Below are 15229 nucleotides of genomic sequence, written 5' to 3' on the forward strand. Positions count from 1 at the left end.
AACTTGATGGTTGTTAAAAATTGAATATTTTAACCAATTGTGATATCCTATTTAAATATTCTATTTAAAATATTAACTATTTTTTCTTACTATTATAAATTATTATTCAAATGTATAGTTACATGTTAATTCATGTACATTTTGTCTAGATAAGTGATAACATTGCAACTTATCTTATAGTAAGCTAGTACTAAGTGATAACACATATTGTTGCCCTTAGCCTATTTGACCAGAAAAGACAACAATGCAGTCTAGTGGTCATTTTGGTGAATGCAGACACGAGGTCCATGTGGTTTTAACTAGTTTCTGATGTGCTTGTGTATAGTGAATGAAAACTTGTTGCCTGATTCTAAAGTTTGGAAAAAGTTAGATTGAGAAAAAGCCTGAAAGCATAGAAATGAGGCATTAGGAGGAGGAGGAGCATATTTTGAAGGAAGGATGGGGTTTTCAATTTTGGATATGTCCCGTATTCTGGTAGGGATGTCTTCTAAGTAGCAGGAAACCTCTGACTGGAGTTTAGGAAAGGATGATGACATGGTTCTACACAGCTGTTAAGTAGATGACCTGGGTTTTGAACCTCTCATTCTGGCTAGAGAGCCCAGACTTTCATCCACTGTGTTTAGCAGTAAGGTTAGATTCCCTATCGAGACGTGAAGCCTAAAGACAGAAGCTCTGGAGAACACCGATGGAGAAGGCTTATGGAGAAGGAGTCATGAAGCAGCTCTAAAAGAAATGGTACTCATGGGAGGAGATCTGGATAAAGTGGAAAAAGACATCTCAGTAAGAGACTTGTAAACAAGAGTGGTTATGGAGAAACCTGGGCTTCCTTAGGTCAAGGGGAAGATCACTTTCATTTTATAATCCCAAGTGTTTTTTTGCTTGGTAGATACTGAGTAAATGCATGTTACATGAATAAATGAAATGTGACACATGGCAGAAAAGTCAAATTTGATAAATACTGGGAAAAACGTTATTAGATGAAGAAATTAGAGATCGCTGGTGGCAGCAGCTGAGAAGAATCAACGATATGAAGTGATGGAGGGGAGCCTGGGTGGCTCAGTCGGTTAAGCGTCTGACGTCAGCTCAGGTCATGATCTCACAGTTCGTGGGTTTGAGCCCCGCGTGGGGCTCTCTGCTGGCAGCTCAGAGCCTGGAGCCTGCTTTGGATTCTGTGTCTCCCTCCCTCTCTGCCCCTCCCCTGCTCATGCTCTCTCTCTGTCTCTTAAAAAATGAATAAGTGTAAAATAATTTTTAAAATGATTAAAAAAGTGATGGAGACTTGCTGAAAAGACATCACACTTTTTTTTTTTTAATTTTTTTTTTCAACGTTTATTTATTTTTGGGACAGAGAGAGACAGAGCATGAACGGGGGAGGGGCAGAGAGAGAGGGAGACACAGAATCGGAAACAGGCTCCAGGCTCTGAGCCATCCGCCCAGAGCCTGACGCGGGGCTCGAACTCACGGACCGCGAGATCGTGACCTGGCTGAAGTCGGACGCTTAACCGACTGCGCCACCCAGGCGCCCCAAGACATCACACTTTTAAGAAAATTTTCAGTGAAAGATAGAATTATTCTAGGTGTACTTTTGAGCTGACCAAAGGTTGAATCTAACTTCACAGAATTTATTTTAGTCTGGCTTACAAATAAGCCACTCCTGTTTTTATAATTACTCTTGGTTTCCATATATTCCAATACAATAACACGTTGTAAGGAATATATAGAAGGTATGAGATAATTTATTCAAGAGAATTATTTCTTCTTAACTGAGAAAGTTTATCAAATGACTATATGTAGTGTCTGGTTTATTGAGGCAAATCCTTTACAAGAGATTCAGGAAATTGTGTTTTCTCTTTATGGTCATTTATGCCAAAGTGGACTAGACTAGGAGTGATCAAAACTCATTGCTATTTGGTGAGGCCTGTTTGGTGGCTTTCTGTGTGTGAAAAGAACCAGTGTTCACGGTTCAATTTCTCATAGAAAGAATTTTCTGCATTACAAGAACTAAAACCAAAATTGGCACCTTTACTTGTAATCTCAGCAAGAGGCCAAAGATTACGTCAGCAGGGAGTGTGAACTACATTTTTATTCCAAGAGGTGGATGTTCTGTAATGGGTGGGGTGGAATAAGTTTGCAGAATAATAATAGCTCATAATATTTTTGTTTAGAATTTCGAGAAATATTCATTAAAAAAAAAACTCCACCATGACTTCAAGTTTAATTGTAGTTTGACATATTAAAGATTATGGGCATGTACATTTTTTATAAAAGAAAAATCTTGGATAATTTAAGATAACCTAAAACACATGGTCAGAGCTCCAGGGGTCTTGATTTATAGTCCTGCCTATTGACTATATCTGAATAAAGTTTTATTTTAATTATTAAGTACTTAGTTCTTGCTTTAGATTGAAAGGGATAAAAATGTCTAGCAAACTTTATTGAACAGAATTCTTAAAGATACAACTGAATCCAGGGTGTTTACTCTCTGAGCTACAGGTTTCCTTGTCCATCTGACCATATACAGACAGCTTTTTTTTTTTTTAATTTTTTTTTAACGTTTATTTATTTTTGAGACAGAGAGAGACAGAGCATGAATGGGGGAGGGTCAAAGAGAGGGAGACACAGAATCTGAAAAGGCTCCAGGCTCTGAGCTGTCAGCACAGAGCCCGATGCGGGGCTTGAACTCACGGACCGCGAGATCATGACCTGAGCCGAAGTCAGCCGCCCAACCAACTGAGCCACCCAGGCGCCCCCAGACAGCTGTGACCTATCTACCCATTTTCATACTTGAGCCCAAGATAAATACTGTCTCAACACTGACTCCCTCTGTTACAGTTAACTTTGTTTAACTTCATGCTGCTCTTGTTACTCTAGTATTATTTATTCCGGTATGACCCTTGTTCTGATATTTGACAGTGATTTTGTTTTAGATTTTAAATAATAGGATTCAAATTTAATTACTTTGTATTTTACTCCTCTGGAAGGAAAAAAAAATCAACTTAAGCCCTTATTTATAAGTCTTTTATTTGAAAGGAGTTAGATGTATGCTTTTACTGTAAATCTGGTATTCTCAGTAGTAATAAACAAGCGTAGGTAGAAACAGCATTTTCTTTTCTCTCTTTTCTTCTCTTTTTTTCTCTTTTTTGCCTCAGAACTTAATTTCAAGGGCCTAGAACAACGTAGGGCAGGAAAGACTCACATTTGTAATTACATATTATCTCATTTTCATTTCTCCCCATGATTCCTTCATGTCCTGGCCCCCTTTATTTTTTCATACACCAGGTTGAACTTTGTTTCTGAAATTTTAATTGTATAATCTTAATTCTTTATAAATATGGGAAATATCCACCATACAGAGACCAAGTGGGCATCAAATTTAGGCATCTGCAGATTATATGTTGGAACCTCCATGAAAACAAAGTGGAAAAAAAATACATATGATGGAGAATACTGGTTACAAGCTTTAGCCTGTGAGATCAAGTCCTGACTCTAGCATTTGCTAGCCATGTGAGTTTGGACAAGTTACTCCGTCTCTTGGACTTCTTTTTTTGTTTGTTTGTTTTTCCCCCACATATAAAAGGAAACAAAACAAGTTGTAGGGATGAAATGAGGTAATATATGTAAAGTGCTTAGGTCAGAACCTGGCACAGAGTAAGCAATTATTTTATTATATTTTAATTTAGAAAAAGAATCAAATAAGAAAACACACAGACTCTTAACTCACATTTCCTTGAACTGTCTGCCAAGGCAAATTTATTCTGATGATGCTAAAACAGTGTTACTTAACAGGAGTTCAACAAGTTTTTTTTTTCCAGATCATGAGTGGTGTGCCAGGCTCTGATTAGGCATGAGAGGAGCTCCAAGGTTGAATAAGCCCCCAAAGATTTTAGAGATTCTTTTATTTCCATTGATCATGGTAATTGTAACTACTAGAACTTTCTGGTTTGCTACTGTCTTCATTTATCTCTGGTTACTGAGGAGTGACATATGGTGATTATAATATTAGAAGTGGTTAAACACTCTATAACCTATATCTTGAAATAAATCTTCAGGAAAATAAAGACATGATGTGTTTTCATCATTGTATGAGAAAATTTACCTAGTTGATGGCCTGGGGATATTATATTAGAGTATTTGTTGAGAGGAGCATAAAAATATGAAGAATCATGTTGATCCTTCATAATGTTGGAAAAGAGAACAGTCACTCCTATCTCTTATCCATATGTTTTAACCAGCGCCATTTCCTTTCTTGGTCTTTATGTAGGCTAGATGCTATCTCTAAAGCACCAGACAGTTTATCCAGTCCCCTCTTGATGTCTCCATCTTTACTCCCGTATGTATCTTAATTTTGTGCCCTTGTCTGCAGTGCTGCTATAACTGTCTTATTTCAGGCTGCCACCACTCACCTTGATTATTGCAGAAGTCTTCTGATTTCCTAGTCTTCAGTTTTATCCTTTTTAAATTTATTCTACACAGTGTAGCCAGTGATCTCTCTAAAATTCAAGCCCAGTTATGTCTCTCCCTTATTTTAAACCCTTCAAAGCTTCCCTATTTTTCTTAGGGAGAGTGAACCATGATTTACTGTCCAAACTGAGATACTTATTTATTAGGTGTTTTTGACCAATGATTTTTATATGGCATGATGCAGATCTTAAGTGTACAATGAAATGAGTTTTGGCAGATGCATACACCTGTGTAACCCACATTCCTTTAAAGATAGAGACTTCTTAGCACTCTAGGAAGTTCCTTGCCACCTTCTGGTTACTCATTGTATCCCCTACCCCACCCCCCCCCATAGCCCCAGGCTACCACTTTTCTGATTTCTATTAAAATAAATTATAACTTGGATACCTTTGAGAGTAAAAGGGGATGCTATTGATAATTTTCTGAGAAGATATATGTGAAGTTGTTCTGGGCAAACCAGGAGGAATGGTTTCCCTACTCTTGCCTTAAGTCCATACTTCTTAGTTTGCCTAAAAGCATTATAAATTCAGTCCCCTGCTTATTTCTCAAGCTACATTCTCTTACTATTTGTCTAAACTTTGTCCTTGCTGTTTCTAATTTTTAGACTTTTGTTTTGTACATATTCTTTCCTATGAGGGAAGACCATTTTTACCTCTTTTCTGCCTCCCTCTTCTCATTCTATAGCCTGGCCAGTTTCTCCTTCTCCCTTCGTTTCTCTACTTAGATAGGATTTTTTCCCTTGGGACTTTAACCACACTTCTCCAGAAGCACCACTCTCAGTTTGGTTTATATGTCTCTCTTCTAGACTTCCTGGTATTTTTCACTTTTCCTGCCAATGCTCGTAGTACATTATAATGTGATTGTCTGTGATTCCCATTCACACATTAAATACTTGGTAAATGAACATATATAAACATATTGGTAATTCATATAAATAAATTCACATGGAGTTTGCCAGTATGTGAGTACTGCTTAGACTATACCCTTTTAAGTAAATGGTCTTCATAGAACAGTTTATATTTTATAATTGTGTAACTCTAATTTAATTCTTCCAAACAAAGCCTCCAAATAGCTAAATAGACAATTAATTATGATTTTTCCAAACTTTTAAAATATACCATGATTCACATTTCTGCTAGGTGATTTTACAGACTCTACGGACTTTCAAGGGAAAAAGAAATAATAAATATACCATTGCTCCCAGGATATAATACCCATCTAGAGGTATACTTTTCAAACATCTCAAAGTGTACAGTCCCTGATATATGCTTTAAACTAAAGATTCTGTTCTTTCTTAAAGAATCAGACAAATGACAAGATTCCCATCTGGTGTGTCACAAGATTCGCTGTCTAGGGAAAATTAGCAGTTCAGGCATAATTCTGAACTAGGTTTAAGGCAGGACCAGGAAAAAAAAGGTAATTAAAATTTACTGCTCTGGAATATATCCTTTTTCTGGTTGTCCTCTGTAATATAAATATCAGTTCTCTAGTGTGGGACCCTCACAGTGAATAGAGAAGATGTCATGAACATCATGACAGGAGGATTATCTGCACACGGCCTAGGTATGAAGAACCACAGAAATAATATGAATCAAGAGTCTTGCCGGACTGAAGAAAAACATACAGTCAAGATTAACAAAGAACAAAGAGAGATAGCACTATTAAAGGGCGGTGACGGAAAGAGAGGATGTATTTTCTGAGGGTACCCTTAACAAAATCTTTGCCAGAAATAAACAAACAAAAACACAACACGGTGTCTTTGCCAGGGAAAGGCCTAATCTGAGGTTGTAGAAGAAAGCCAGAGATAGTTTTATTCCTCAAGTTGGTCAGTTCCTTACCTAGAATTGTTAATTAATCTTTATTATGTGGATTGATAAATAAGTACATGAAACAGGAATTTTATTAGTAAATCCTCCTTAAATGAAAAATGTCTGTTGGCATGATTCTCTGAAGATAGTTTTAATTCAAAACAAGGACCAATGTGGCAGCCCAAAGTAGGCTCTTATAACATGTTAAAATCATCAGATGTGCACATGGTATGACTTTGCAGGGTTAACAGAGTCTGCTTTTATTGTGGCTGGTTGTATAGAAATAGTAGAATATATTCAAGTCTATATCTACATATATACCTATCCACATGAACCTATATTAAATACATTAAAATTTTTCAAAGGAGGCAGATCAATTATTCAGTATAATATTTGTCATCGTTTTAGGTCTCAGTATGCTAATGTTTTGGCACAGGTCATTGAACACAGGACCTTAATGTTGCAGTTACTCAGTAAATATTTGTTGGAATTCATATGATGTGTAAGAGTTCTTAAAACAAGTAACTAATTAATAAAAGAGCTAAGAGTTGTTAGGAGGTTTTTATATGTCTGTCATTGTCTAATCATTTATGTGGATTTCTGTTTAATCCTCACAGAATCCTCCTATAAATCCCCAAATAAATCCTCAGTCCTACAAGATAGATAACTTCTGCCCATTTTCCAGATGAGGTAAATGGAGCACATAGCCAATATCTTGTGGAGCCAGACTTTGAATATTAACTGCTTGACTCTACAGGATGGCGCCCTTGACTGTGATTTTCCATCTAACGTGCGTGCCTGCGTGCCTATGTGTGCCTGTTTTGTAATGATCTCATCGTAAGTCTCCCTAGTTCTGAAATTCAGGAATCCTATTTCCTTTACCCTACACAACATCTAGCTGTGGATTGAAGTCATGGTAGCTTATAGGTTGACTGACATAAAACTTGTTTCTTCCTAAAGATTGAAGTCCTTTCCTGCTCCTCTTAATTCTACTCATCTTGATTTAAATGACTGCTTGATATTCACTTTTAAAGGCTTTAGTATCTGTAAATGCAGATAAATATTATAGGCAATGTTCTATTTTATGTGTTTCCTTTGGTCTAGAAAATGTTACTAGTTAAAATAGGGGTGAATGGACAAAGAGGTATTTGTCGGAAAGGGGTGAGACGTTATGTGGTTATTAGAAAAGAAAGGGAGTCTTCCTAAATGTGTTATTCTTAGCAGTGTAGAATTGTTATTCAAGTCCTTGATTAAAAGGTAGAGTTAACCTAGGGATAAAAATTTGAAGGCGATTTTTAGTAGTATTTTTGACAAAGAAACTTTGGAAACCCATTTTCATATATCTGAATGTACGGTTTTCTTTCACAGCTTTTAAATGCTTCTCTTAAATTAATGAGGGAAATATATTATACTTTTTATTTGCCAGGAAAACTACCTTTCTCATTGTAAATATACATATTTTTATAACATCTCTCTGTCCTGCTTCGAATCTCGGCTTTTTCATTGGCATTGGGTTAAAACTAACATGATTGCAGACTACAGAGGTCTCTTCATCCTTCAAACACTGATTGTGTTTCCACGGCACAGTTATGTTTATAGCAAAATGTATTTCCTCCTTGGCAGTTACTTAAACCTTCCAACAATAAAAATTCATTTTTAATTTTTGAAAGTGAAAAATAACTTGACCTGAGTTCCCAGCCTACATAATTTTAGTGTCAGAATTCACAGACATACTGTGCTTTCCCTAATTTAAGGAGGAATGATGAAAGAGAAATTTATTTCTAATTGAAATACTACGTAAAAGTAAATACCAAGAGAAAAATTCCACAGTGGGTTCATTTATTCTGATGATTATTCCTTGGCTTAAAGTTTAAAATACATTCTCTAAATTTAAACAAACTTCTTTAAAAACATGAGAAGATGGTGTCTAAAGAGGCTATATGTATAACTTAACCATGTTAATATAATTTTACCTTGTAATAAAACGCAATCTGGCTTGACCACCTTGTTAGTATAGCTGTATTTCCCTTGAAAATGTAAGGCATCTTGTGGTGCCCCCATGAGTTTGCTGCGGGGCCCTGAGACATCTCTGCGCACAGTGTGGGAATCTCTGTTCTGCTCTATGCAGCCTGCTTGTGACTGAACAGCTTAGTGCATGCTTCTTTTGAGAAAAAAAGTTGATTTCCCCCCATGTAAAGCACAGATTGAATTCATAGTATTAATTAATTTTCACTTATTTGGGGACATAATATTCAAAATTAAGTAATCACCTTTTTAGAATTCTATGGCCTTGGTGAAAAATTAGAATTGACAAATAGCCCCCTTGTTGCTACAGAATGATTTTGAAAGTGTTACTGAAATGAATAAAATTATGGATATTTGAAAACTGTTCTTATATAATATTGTGTTATATTTTTCCTGAGAGCTTTGTTATAAATTTAATTACTTGAGTAAAATTTTTGTAAGGAGTCTTAAGAAAGAAAATATGATACTCCAGCTTCTTTATATTAAATGACATGCCTCGTGGTTAGCAGAAAATGAGTAAGTCTGAATTTTGATTTTTTCTAACTACTCCAAGGCTAAGCTAAGCATAGACCACCATTTCCCTTGCCAGTGATTAGTTTAGGAGCGGCTCTGACCTTCTGGCTAATTAAATATAATGGGAAAGTCAGCCGGTGGGGCTTCTGGGAAAGGTTTCCTCTGATAAGAAGAGAAAACAGAAAGAAATGCTTCTTTCCCTGGACACTGCTGTGTCTTCATGTGGTGTGCTGAACTCTGGCAGCTTATTTCGTGACCATGAGTAGAGGTAGCTGAGGACAAAACCAACAAACTCAGGACAACAAAGCAGGACAGCAGATTCCTGGGTCCTCAAAGAGGATGTTGAATTAACCTGTCCTGAACAAATCTACCTTGTCATTTTTGCAGTGAAAGAATAACTATTCCTTATATATTAAGCACCCTACATTGATACAGTTAGTCTTATTTCTTAATTATGGATGGTATTCAAACTAAGTTAAAGAGTCAAGACCCTTATGGCCCTAGAGTGTGGGTGATCAAATGTATTTTGAAGGACCTTCCCATTTGATTCTTAACACTTTATCTTCTAATTCTTACTGCCCTCCCATTGAGGACCTCTGGAAGAAGATAGTTATGAAATTCAATTAAGAGGACTTGAAGAATGACTGATTTTATTTGGGAATCAGGAAAGGGAAGGGGCCTAGACAACCACCATGTTTTGGTTTGGGTAACTGGGTAGGTGTTGCTGCTGTTCTAGGTGGTAAGGACTACAACTAAAAGAATTACTTCAGTTTTGCATATTCTGAATTTGAGGTGTCAGAAATTGGTACTGCAGAGTAGTTAAATATATAATCCCTGAGTCAGAAATATCTAAACTGCAAGACGATGAGATTTGGTAGTTGTACTGGAACCATGGGTGAAAACGAAATTGCCTTGGCAGATACACCTTATTGGTGTGGAAGAGAGGAGGTGTAGAACCTTGGAGGCAGGGGAAGAAGAGGTGGAGAAAGAAGAAAAACAATTAGTGATGTCAACAATGACATGACTCATTTCATCTTAGATTCTTCTCTGAGAAATTCCAAGACATTTGTAATTATTGAACTTTCATCAGGAGGTAGACTCTACATATTTTAGTTTTTTCAAAAAGTAGATTCTTAAATGCTTTTCCCCCTTTTATTTGATTAATTTGTAATGTTGAACAGTAGCGTTGTGGGATGAAGAGTTAATAAACCCCTCTAACACTAGCAGTTTACTCTCTTCTCCTTTATTTGACTGTACAGCTTATTAATACAAATGTGGGATATAGTACCAAAAACACCCACCCCAATGTATAAATTTTCATCAGTCCTTACTTCCAGTCATTTATAGGACAGCAGATGTGTTGTTTTTAGGGCATATGCATATATATGTGTTATGCCCTTTGTATTTTGCTCTTCATAATTGTATATTCTACTTCATTCTTTTTGTTATTACTATTTTTAACACTTAACATTTTAGTCAGTGTGTTCTTTTTATATAAAAATAAAATATATTTGAGAGATTTAAGATGATCTGGAAAACTCAAATAATTTTTCTTGGCCAAGGAAATCAGGTATTGCCTGAAAACAAAGCCTGTAGAGAACAGAGAAACAAAACTTTTGAAGAGTATGATCTTAAATCTTTTACATAATCTATGGATCCCAATTCAGAACTGTGCGTGTGTGTTTGATATCAAAATCACCTTATGATGGAAATATCAGACTTTATGAACACTTCCAATGCATATAAAAGTATAATTTCCAATTAACATTATTGCTGAAAGGATCCCCCCCAAAAACCCATTTGCATGTATCTTATTCCTCCCTTCAACTCTCTCTCACTCTCTCTGTCTCTCTGTCTTTTCTTTTTTAACTTCAGTTTGAATAGCACCTGTAATTAAGGAAGAAAACCGAGCCCTGGGAGCTAGGTAGGACTTTCAGCTATTGATCTGTGTAAACCCAGCTTATACTGTCAGGGGAGAAACAGTCAACTGCTGAGTTGCTTTGTCACTGACATAAGCTGAGAGAGGATTTTTTTGTCTATACTGTTTATACACTAGTCTATAGACCTGCTGGCTGGTTGAATTTTAAAGAGTGCGGAGGTTTAAAGACTTGTCCCCTGAGGGATGCTTCTGCCAGTTGGGAAGCGAGCTGAGGCTGTTTTGCAGAAGTGTGTGCCTGTGTGTTTCGTGTAGAAGGAGGGAGGGGGAGGGTGTGAAAGATTGAGCAACTAACCGGGAAACATTCTTCTTAATTTGAGTCTTAAAAAATTGATGGGAAATATATTACTACTTTGGGTGTATTTAGAAGTAGACAGTGAGTTTGAAATATCTATATTGTTACAGAAATTATATGAACTTTGTAGGGGGGATATCAAAATAGTGTTCATAGGCGTAGTGAATACGATAAATGGCTTCACTTTTTGTAGCAAGACAAGGATTAGCAATGGTCAAGTGAACTGTTTTCAGTTTTAGTAATTTAAATTATTTCAAGTTTAGCAGCTCTTTTAATTACATGTAACAGAATGCTTTCAATAGTAAAACAGCTTTTTCTAAATATGGGGTCTGTGCTCATATTTTTAAAGGTATGTATGTGTTCATAAGCAAACCAGGGTACCCTTCCCTAAAGGTAGAAGGTTGCTTTTTTACATGATGCTTTTCTTTCTGCTTTAGCGTCATAAGGCTCTTGAAGCTTTCATAGGTATTGCCATTGGAATTTTGCAATGTGATGTTATTAATTAATACCTCATTGTAGTCTACAGGTTAAAAGAACTTAATAGATTCTACTTTAAAACACTCAGTATTATGTTTCTGCAGAGGATTTAAATATTCAGATATTAATATTTTCTCTGGATGCAAATTTTATTGGTAAAGAGGTGGTAGTTTTGATGGGGGTGACTATTGCCTGAAGATATTTGCTCTTTTTTTCTTTTTGATAGGAAACATTCTCCTAAATCTCTGCTTTGTCTTGTAAAGTTACCTGGCTTTGAACTTATATGATGTGATCTTCAATTCTAAAGTTTAAGTTTAGAATCAGAGTTAATTTTTAGTTGTTTTTCATATATAACAAAATAGATCTTTCTCAGTTTTTTGCCAAGCGTCCATTATTTGTATTTTATTATGATTGTTAACGAGTATGACTTCCAAAAGCTTTTAAAATTATTTTATAATGACTATAAAATCACTGCAGGTTTCAAAATCAATAGGTTATTTTCTGTGCTCAGTTAAAACATTGATTTTCATATGAGGCAATTCATAAACAAAAATGCATAGAATAGAAGGTATGTTGTTTTAAATTTAAAGGCTTATTTTTAGATACGCATTTTTTTTAAAGAATGTTATTTGAGATAAACTTGATGTTACTCTTGTTGAATTTACTGAGAGAAACATATAAATGTGTTTCTTTAGCCATAGAATGTCTTTTTTTTTTTTTTTTTAACCATTTTACTATGGGACATGTAGCGTTGTTTTACCTCTCAGTAATTCATTCTGCTGCCAACTTCATTCCCTTTTCTCTGCCTGCATTTTAATTGAAACAACATTTATATTTTTGAGCCAGGATCTGTCAGAAGTCCCTGTGGCTAGTCTGTGGTACAAGTAGCAGCAGACGTAGCTTACCCATATGGTGCGGTGCTTCTTGTAAAATCCATATGGCCTTGTTGAAGGGAATCCCAGCGGGGATGTGAAGGGTGTTAATACCCTTCAGGCCAGGCCTTTCCCTCCTGGGGCTTCCGTGGCATTGTCAGTGCAATCTGCCAAAGCACCAACTTAATTCCTTTTTAATAATCAATTATTTTAGTCTAGGAACCTGTGCTATTTTTCCTAAGAAAAAAAAAAAACAAACTTTTTTCCTCCCTAGAAAATGTCTCAAGAAAAGTTTTAACTGCATCTTTTAAAATATTCTAAAGCTTTTTTTTTTTAATTTGCATTTGCAGGAAGTACTACAGAGCGTGCCCAAGTTCTGTTTCCCCTTTGACATTGAAAGGTACGGTATAAGGGTATATAAGCCATCATTCAAAGTAACTTCAGCTCATCTTAGTGAACACTTTAAAATGATGACATGTGTTTTTTAGTAAAAAGAAATGTCTTTCTCTTCACCGCTTCTAACAACAACAAAAAAATTAAATAATATTTGGAGAGAAGTAGCCTTTTTACATCACTATATCTTTTGTTTTCTCCACTGTGGCCAGTTAGAAGTCTTAAGGATCCATTTCTTCCTTTTGTTCTTCAGGTACATATTGTAAGCACCTGCAGAAAAAAATATCACTGTGTCCTTAATCAGAGCCTTAGAATTGTGTCTTTTAAAATGAGATGTATATATCCTGGTTTCTATCTCACTTCACCCTAATTGAAAAGACCATCTGTGTGATATTGTAAAACCCATGACTAGTTGTCTCCCAAGAATAGCTGTATAGAAATAGTGCAATATTATGGAAGGCTGCAGGGAAACCCTCCCAGCAGTTTTGAAAATCTCATTATGTTTGTATTTTACTGAACAAATATTGAATGAATAGAGTATTACCTGTGTGTAGTTGGAATTTCACAGAATATATGGGCCTTTGAGCGTAAAAACAGGTCACTTGTTTCTCACGTGATTTTCACACCCTATTGTCAGTTTTTTAAGAGTATGATATGAGGGGTTTTAAAAGAAAATTTATTTTCAGAAAATATTTTGCTAAAGTAAAGATGAGTAAAAATCTGAAATTTACAATATTTAAGATCATGCCTTGTGAGTGATGGGCTAATTGATACTAATAAGCATCGATACCCCTTGTTTTACCTCCTTTCTGGAGAGTAAATTGTGCTTGTTAAACTTGCAATTTTCAAACTACTAGCAAAGATAAAATAAACGAAGAAAAGCTCTCGAAAGTATATTGTGAACATTGAGCACTAGAGGGCACAGCAGGCACTAGAGGTTGTTTTTGAAGTTTGTGAAATTGTTTTCAAAACCGTCCACTTCAAAGTGTGTTTGGTAAATGTTCAGCACTTGAAATACAGGATTTCCTGACAATTGAAGGCAATTTGTAGTATTGGCATGCTATAGTAGTAAAGTAACTTACTTCTTTTTACCTAATTCCTGTGGCTGTTTCAAAACCAAAATTTTCGGTGCGATGGATATCTTACCTTGGGACAAGGAAGCAGATGTTCAGTTATGGTTGTCTAAGGGCAAGATTATAGCCAGTAACAGGAAATGTATTTCTATAGTTCAAATGCTGATAAAGATTCAGTGTAATAATTTACATTGCACCTTACACTGCAGTGTGACACAGAGTATGTGTGATAGCCTGATACTCAGGTCACGGTTCACTTAAATTCTTCATAGTAAGCTTTTTTTCTTACTTCTTCATAGTAAGTAAGTAAGTGTAGAAATTGCACTCTTGTTTTGCGCTTGGAAATCTACTCAGTGTATGGGTAGCTCTAGAAGAGAATGCTAAAAAAAATGCCAATGGTAATTTTTATGGTACTTTACTGGGTGAGAATGTCAGCAGAAGAAGCAATTAAACAGAGTTGGTAGGGGCTGCCATTGGATTCTAAAGCAACCTGATTTGCTGTCTAAGCAATTTTAAAATAAAATCATGAAAATAGAGGCAGGAGTTGAGCAGAATCAGTCATCGTGTCTTGGTTCTCACTTCCATGGTCTCAGTAAGAGTATTTTCAGATTTATGGAATATTTTGTAAGTACTTTCAGGCATGTGCCAGCTTACGGTGAAATACCTTATGATTCCCTACTAAGGGGTTAGTCTGTATATGTTTAATTGCTCAGCCTGTAAGATGTTGCAACTTACTGTGATATTCAGCTCATGATTTCGTTTACACATTTCACACTCATTTTAGTTTTAGAACCTCGTTCTAGATTTGAGAACCAACTGATTGGGAAGGTGAAACCAGTGCCTCATGTACATATATTCTTGTTTTGTTTTTCTTTAAGAAAATTCTCACGCAAAAGACGCATTAAAGTTTTATAATATTGCTGTGTTTTAGAGTATCCCAGAATCAAGTTGGACAGCACTTTACCTTTGTACTGACAGACATTGAAAGTAAACAGAGATTTGGATTCTGCAGACTCACATCAGGAGGCAAAATTTGCTTGTGCATTCTTAGGTGAGTATTTGTAGTAAAACCAAACCAAAACAAAACTGGATGTATTAATCATTAACTGTGCCTTTCTTTGGTACTTTGTTGTGCTTAGGATGCTTAAAAATAATGTGTATAATATTTTTTTGCTTATATGTTTTCTCTAGATCTAAGTAAGTTGAAAAATAATTTTATTTTCTATATATAGTATCAATTAGGCTTAAAGATTTACCAGTAACAGTAAAATTTTTCTTGGAAGAATTGACTCTTTTACGATTCGTTTTTGTGGGTTTGTGTTTTGGAAAATTAAATATTTAGATGTGAGTTCAAATAATATATATGTCATCTGTTA

The 15229-nt window shown here is 35.6% G+C and overlaps 1 protein-coding gene across 3 annotated transcripts in view; it reads left to right on the forward strand.

Moving 5' to 3' along the window:
• DENND1B (DENN domain containing 1B) overlaps nucleotides 1-15229 on the forward strand; it is a 268631-nt gene that overhangs the window by 95604 nt on the left and 157798 nt on the right. For all 3 annotated transcript variants that reach the window (XM_086694708.1, XM_086694709.1, XM_025921071.2), the window contains exons 4-5: nucleotides 12738-12787; nucleotides 14785-14904. In XM_086694708.1, coding sequence (XP_086550834.1) covers nucleotides 12738-12787; nucleotides 14785-14904 — 170 coding nt within the window. The remainder of the gene's footprint in view (nucleotides 1-12737; nucleotides 12788-14784; nucleotides 14905-15229) is intronic.

Source organism: Puma concolor, chromosome E4 (genome assembly GCF_028749965.1).
Source record: "Puma concolor isolate L17-30 chromosome E4, mPumCon1.1.hap2, whole genome shotgun sequence".
NCBI classification, from domain to species: Eukaryota; Metazoa; Chordata; class Mammalia; order Carnivora; family Felidae; genus Puma; species Puma concolor.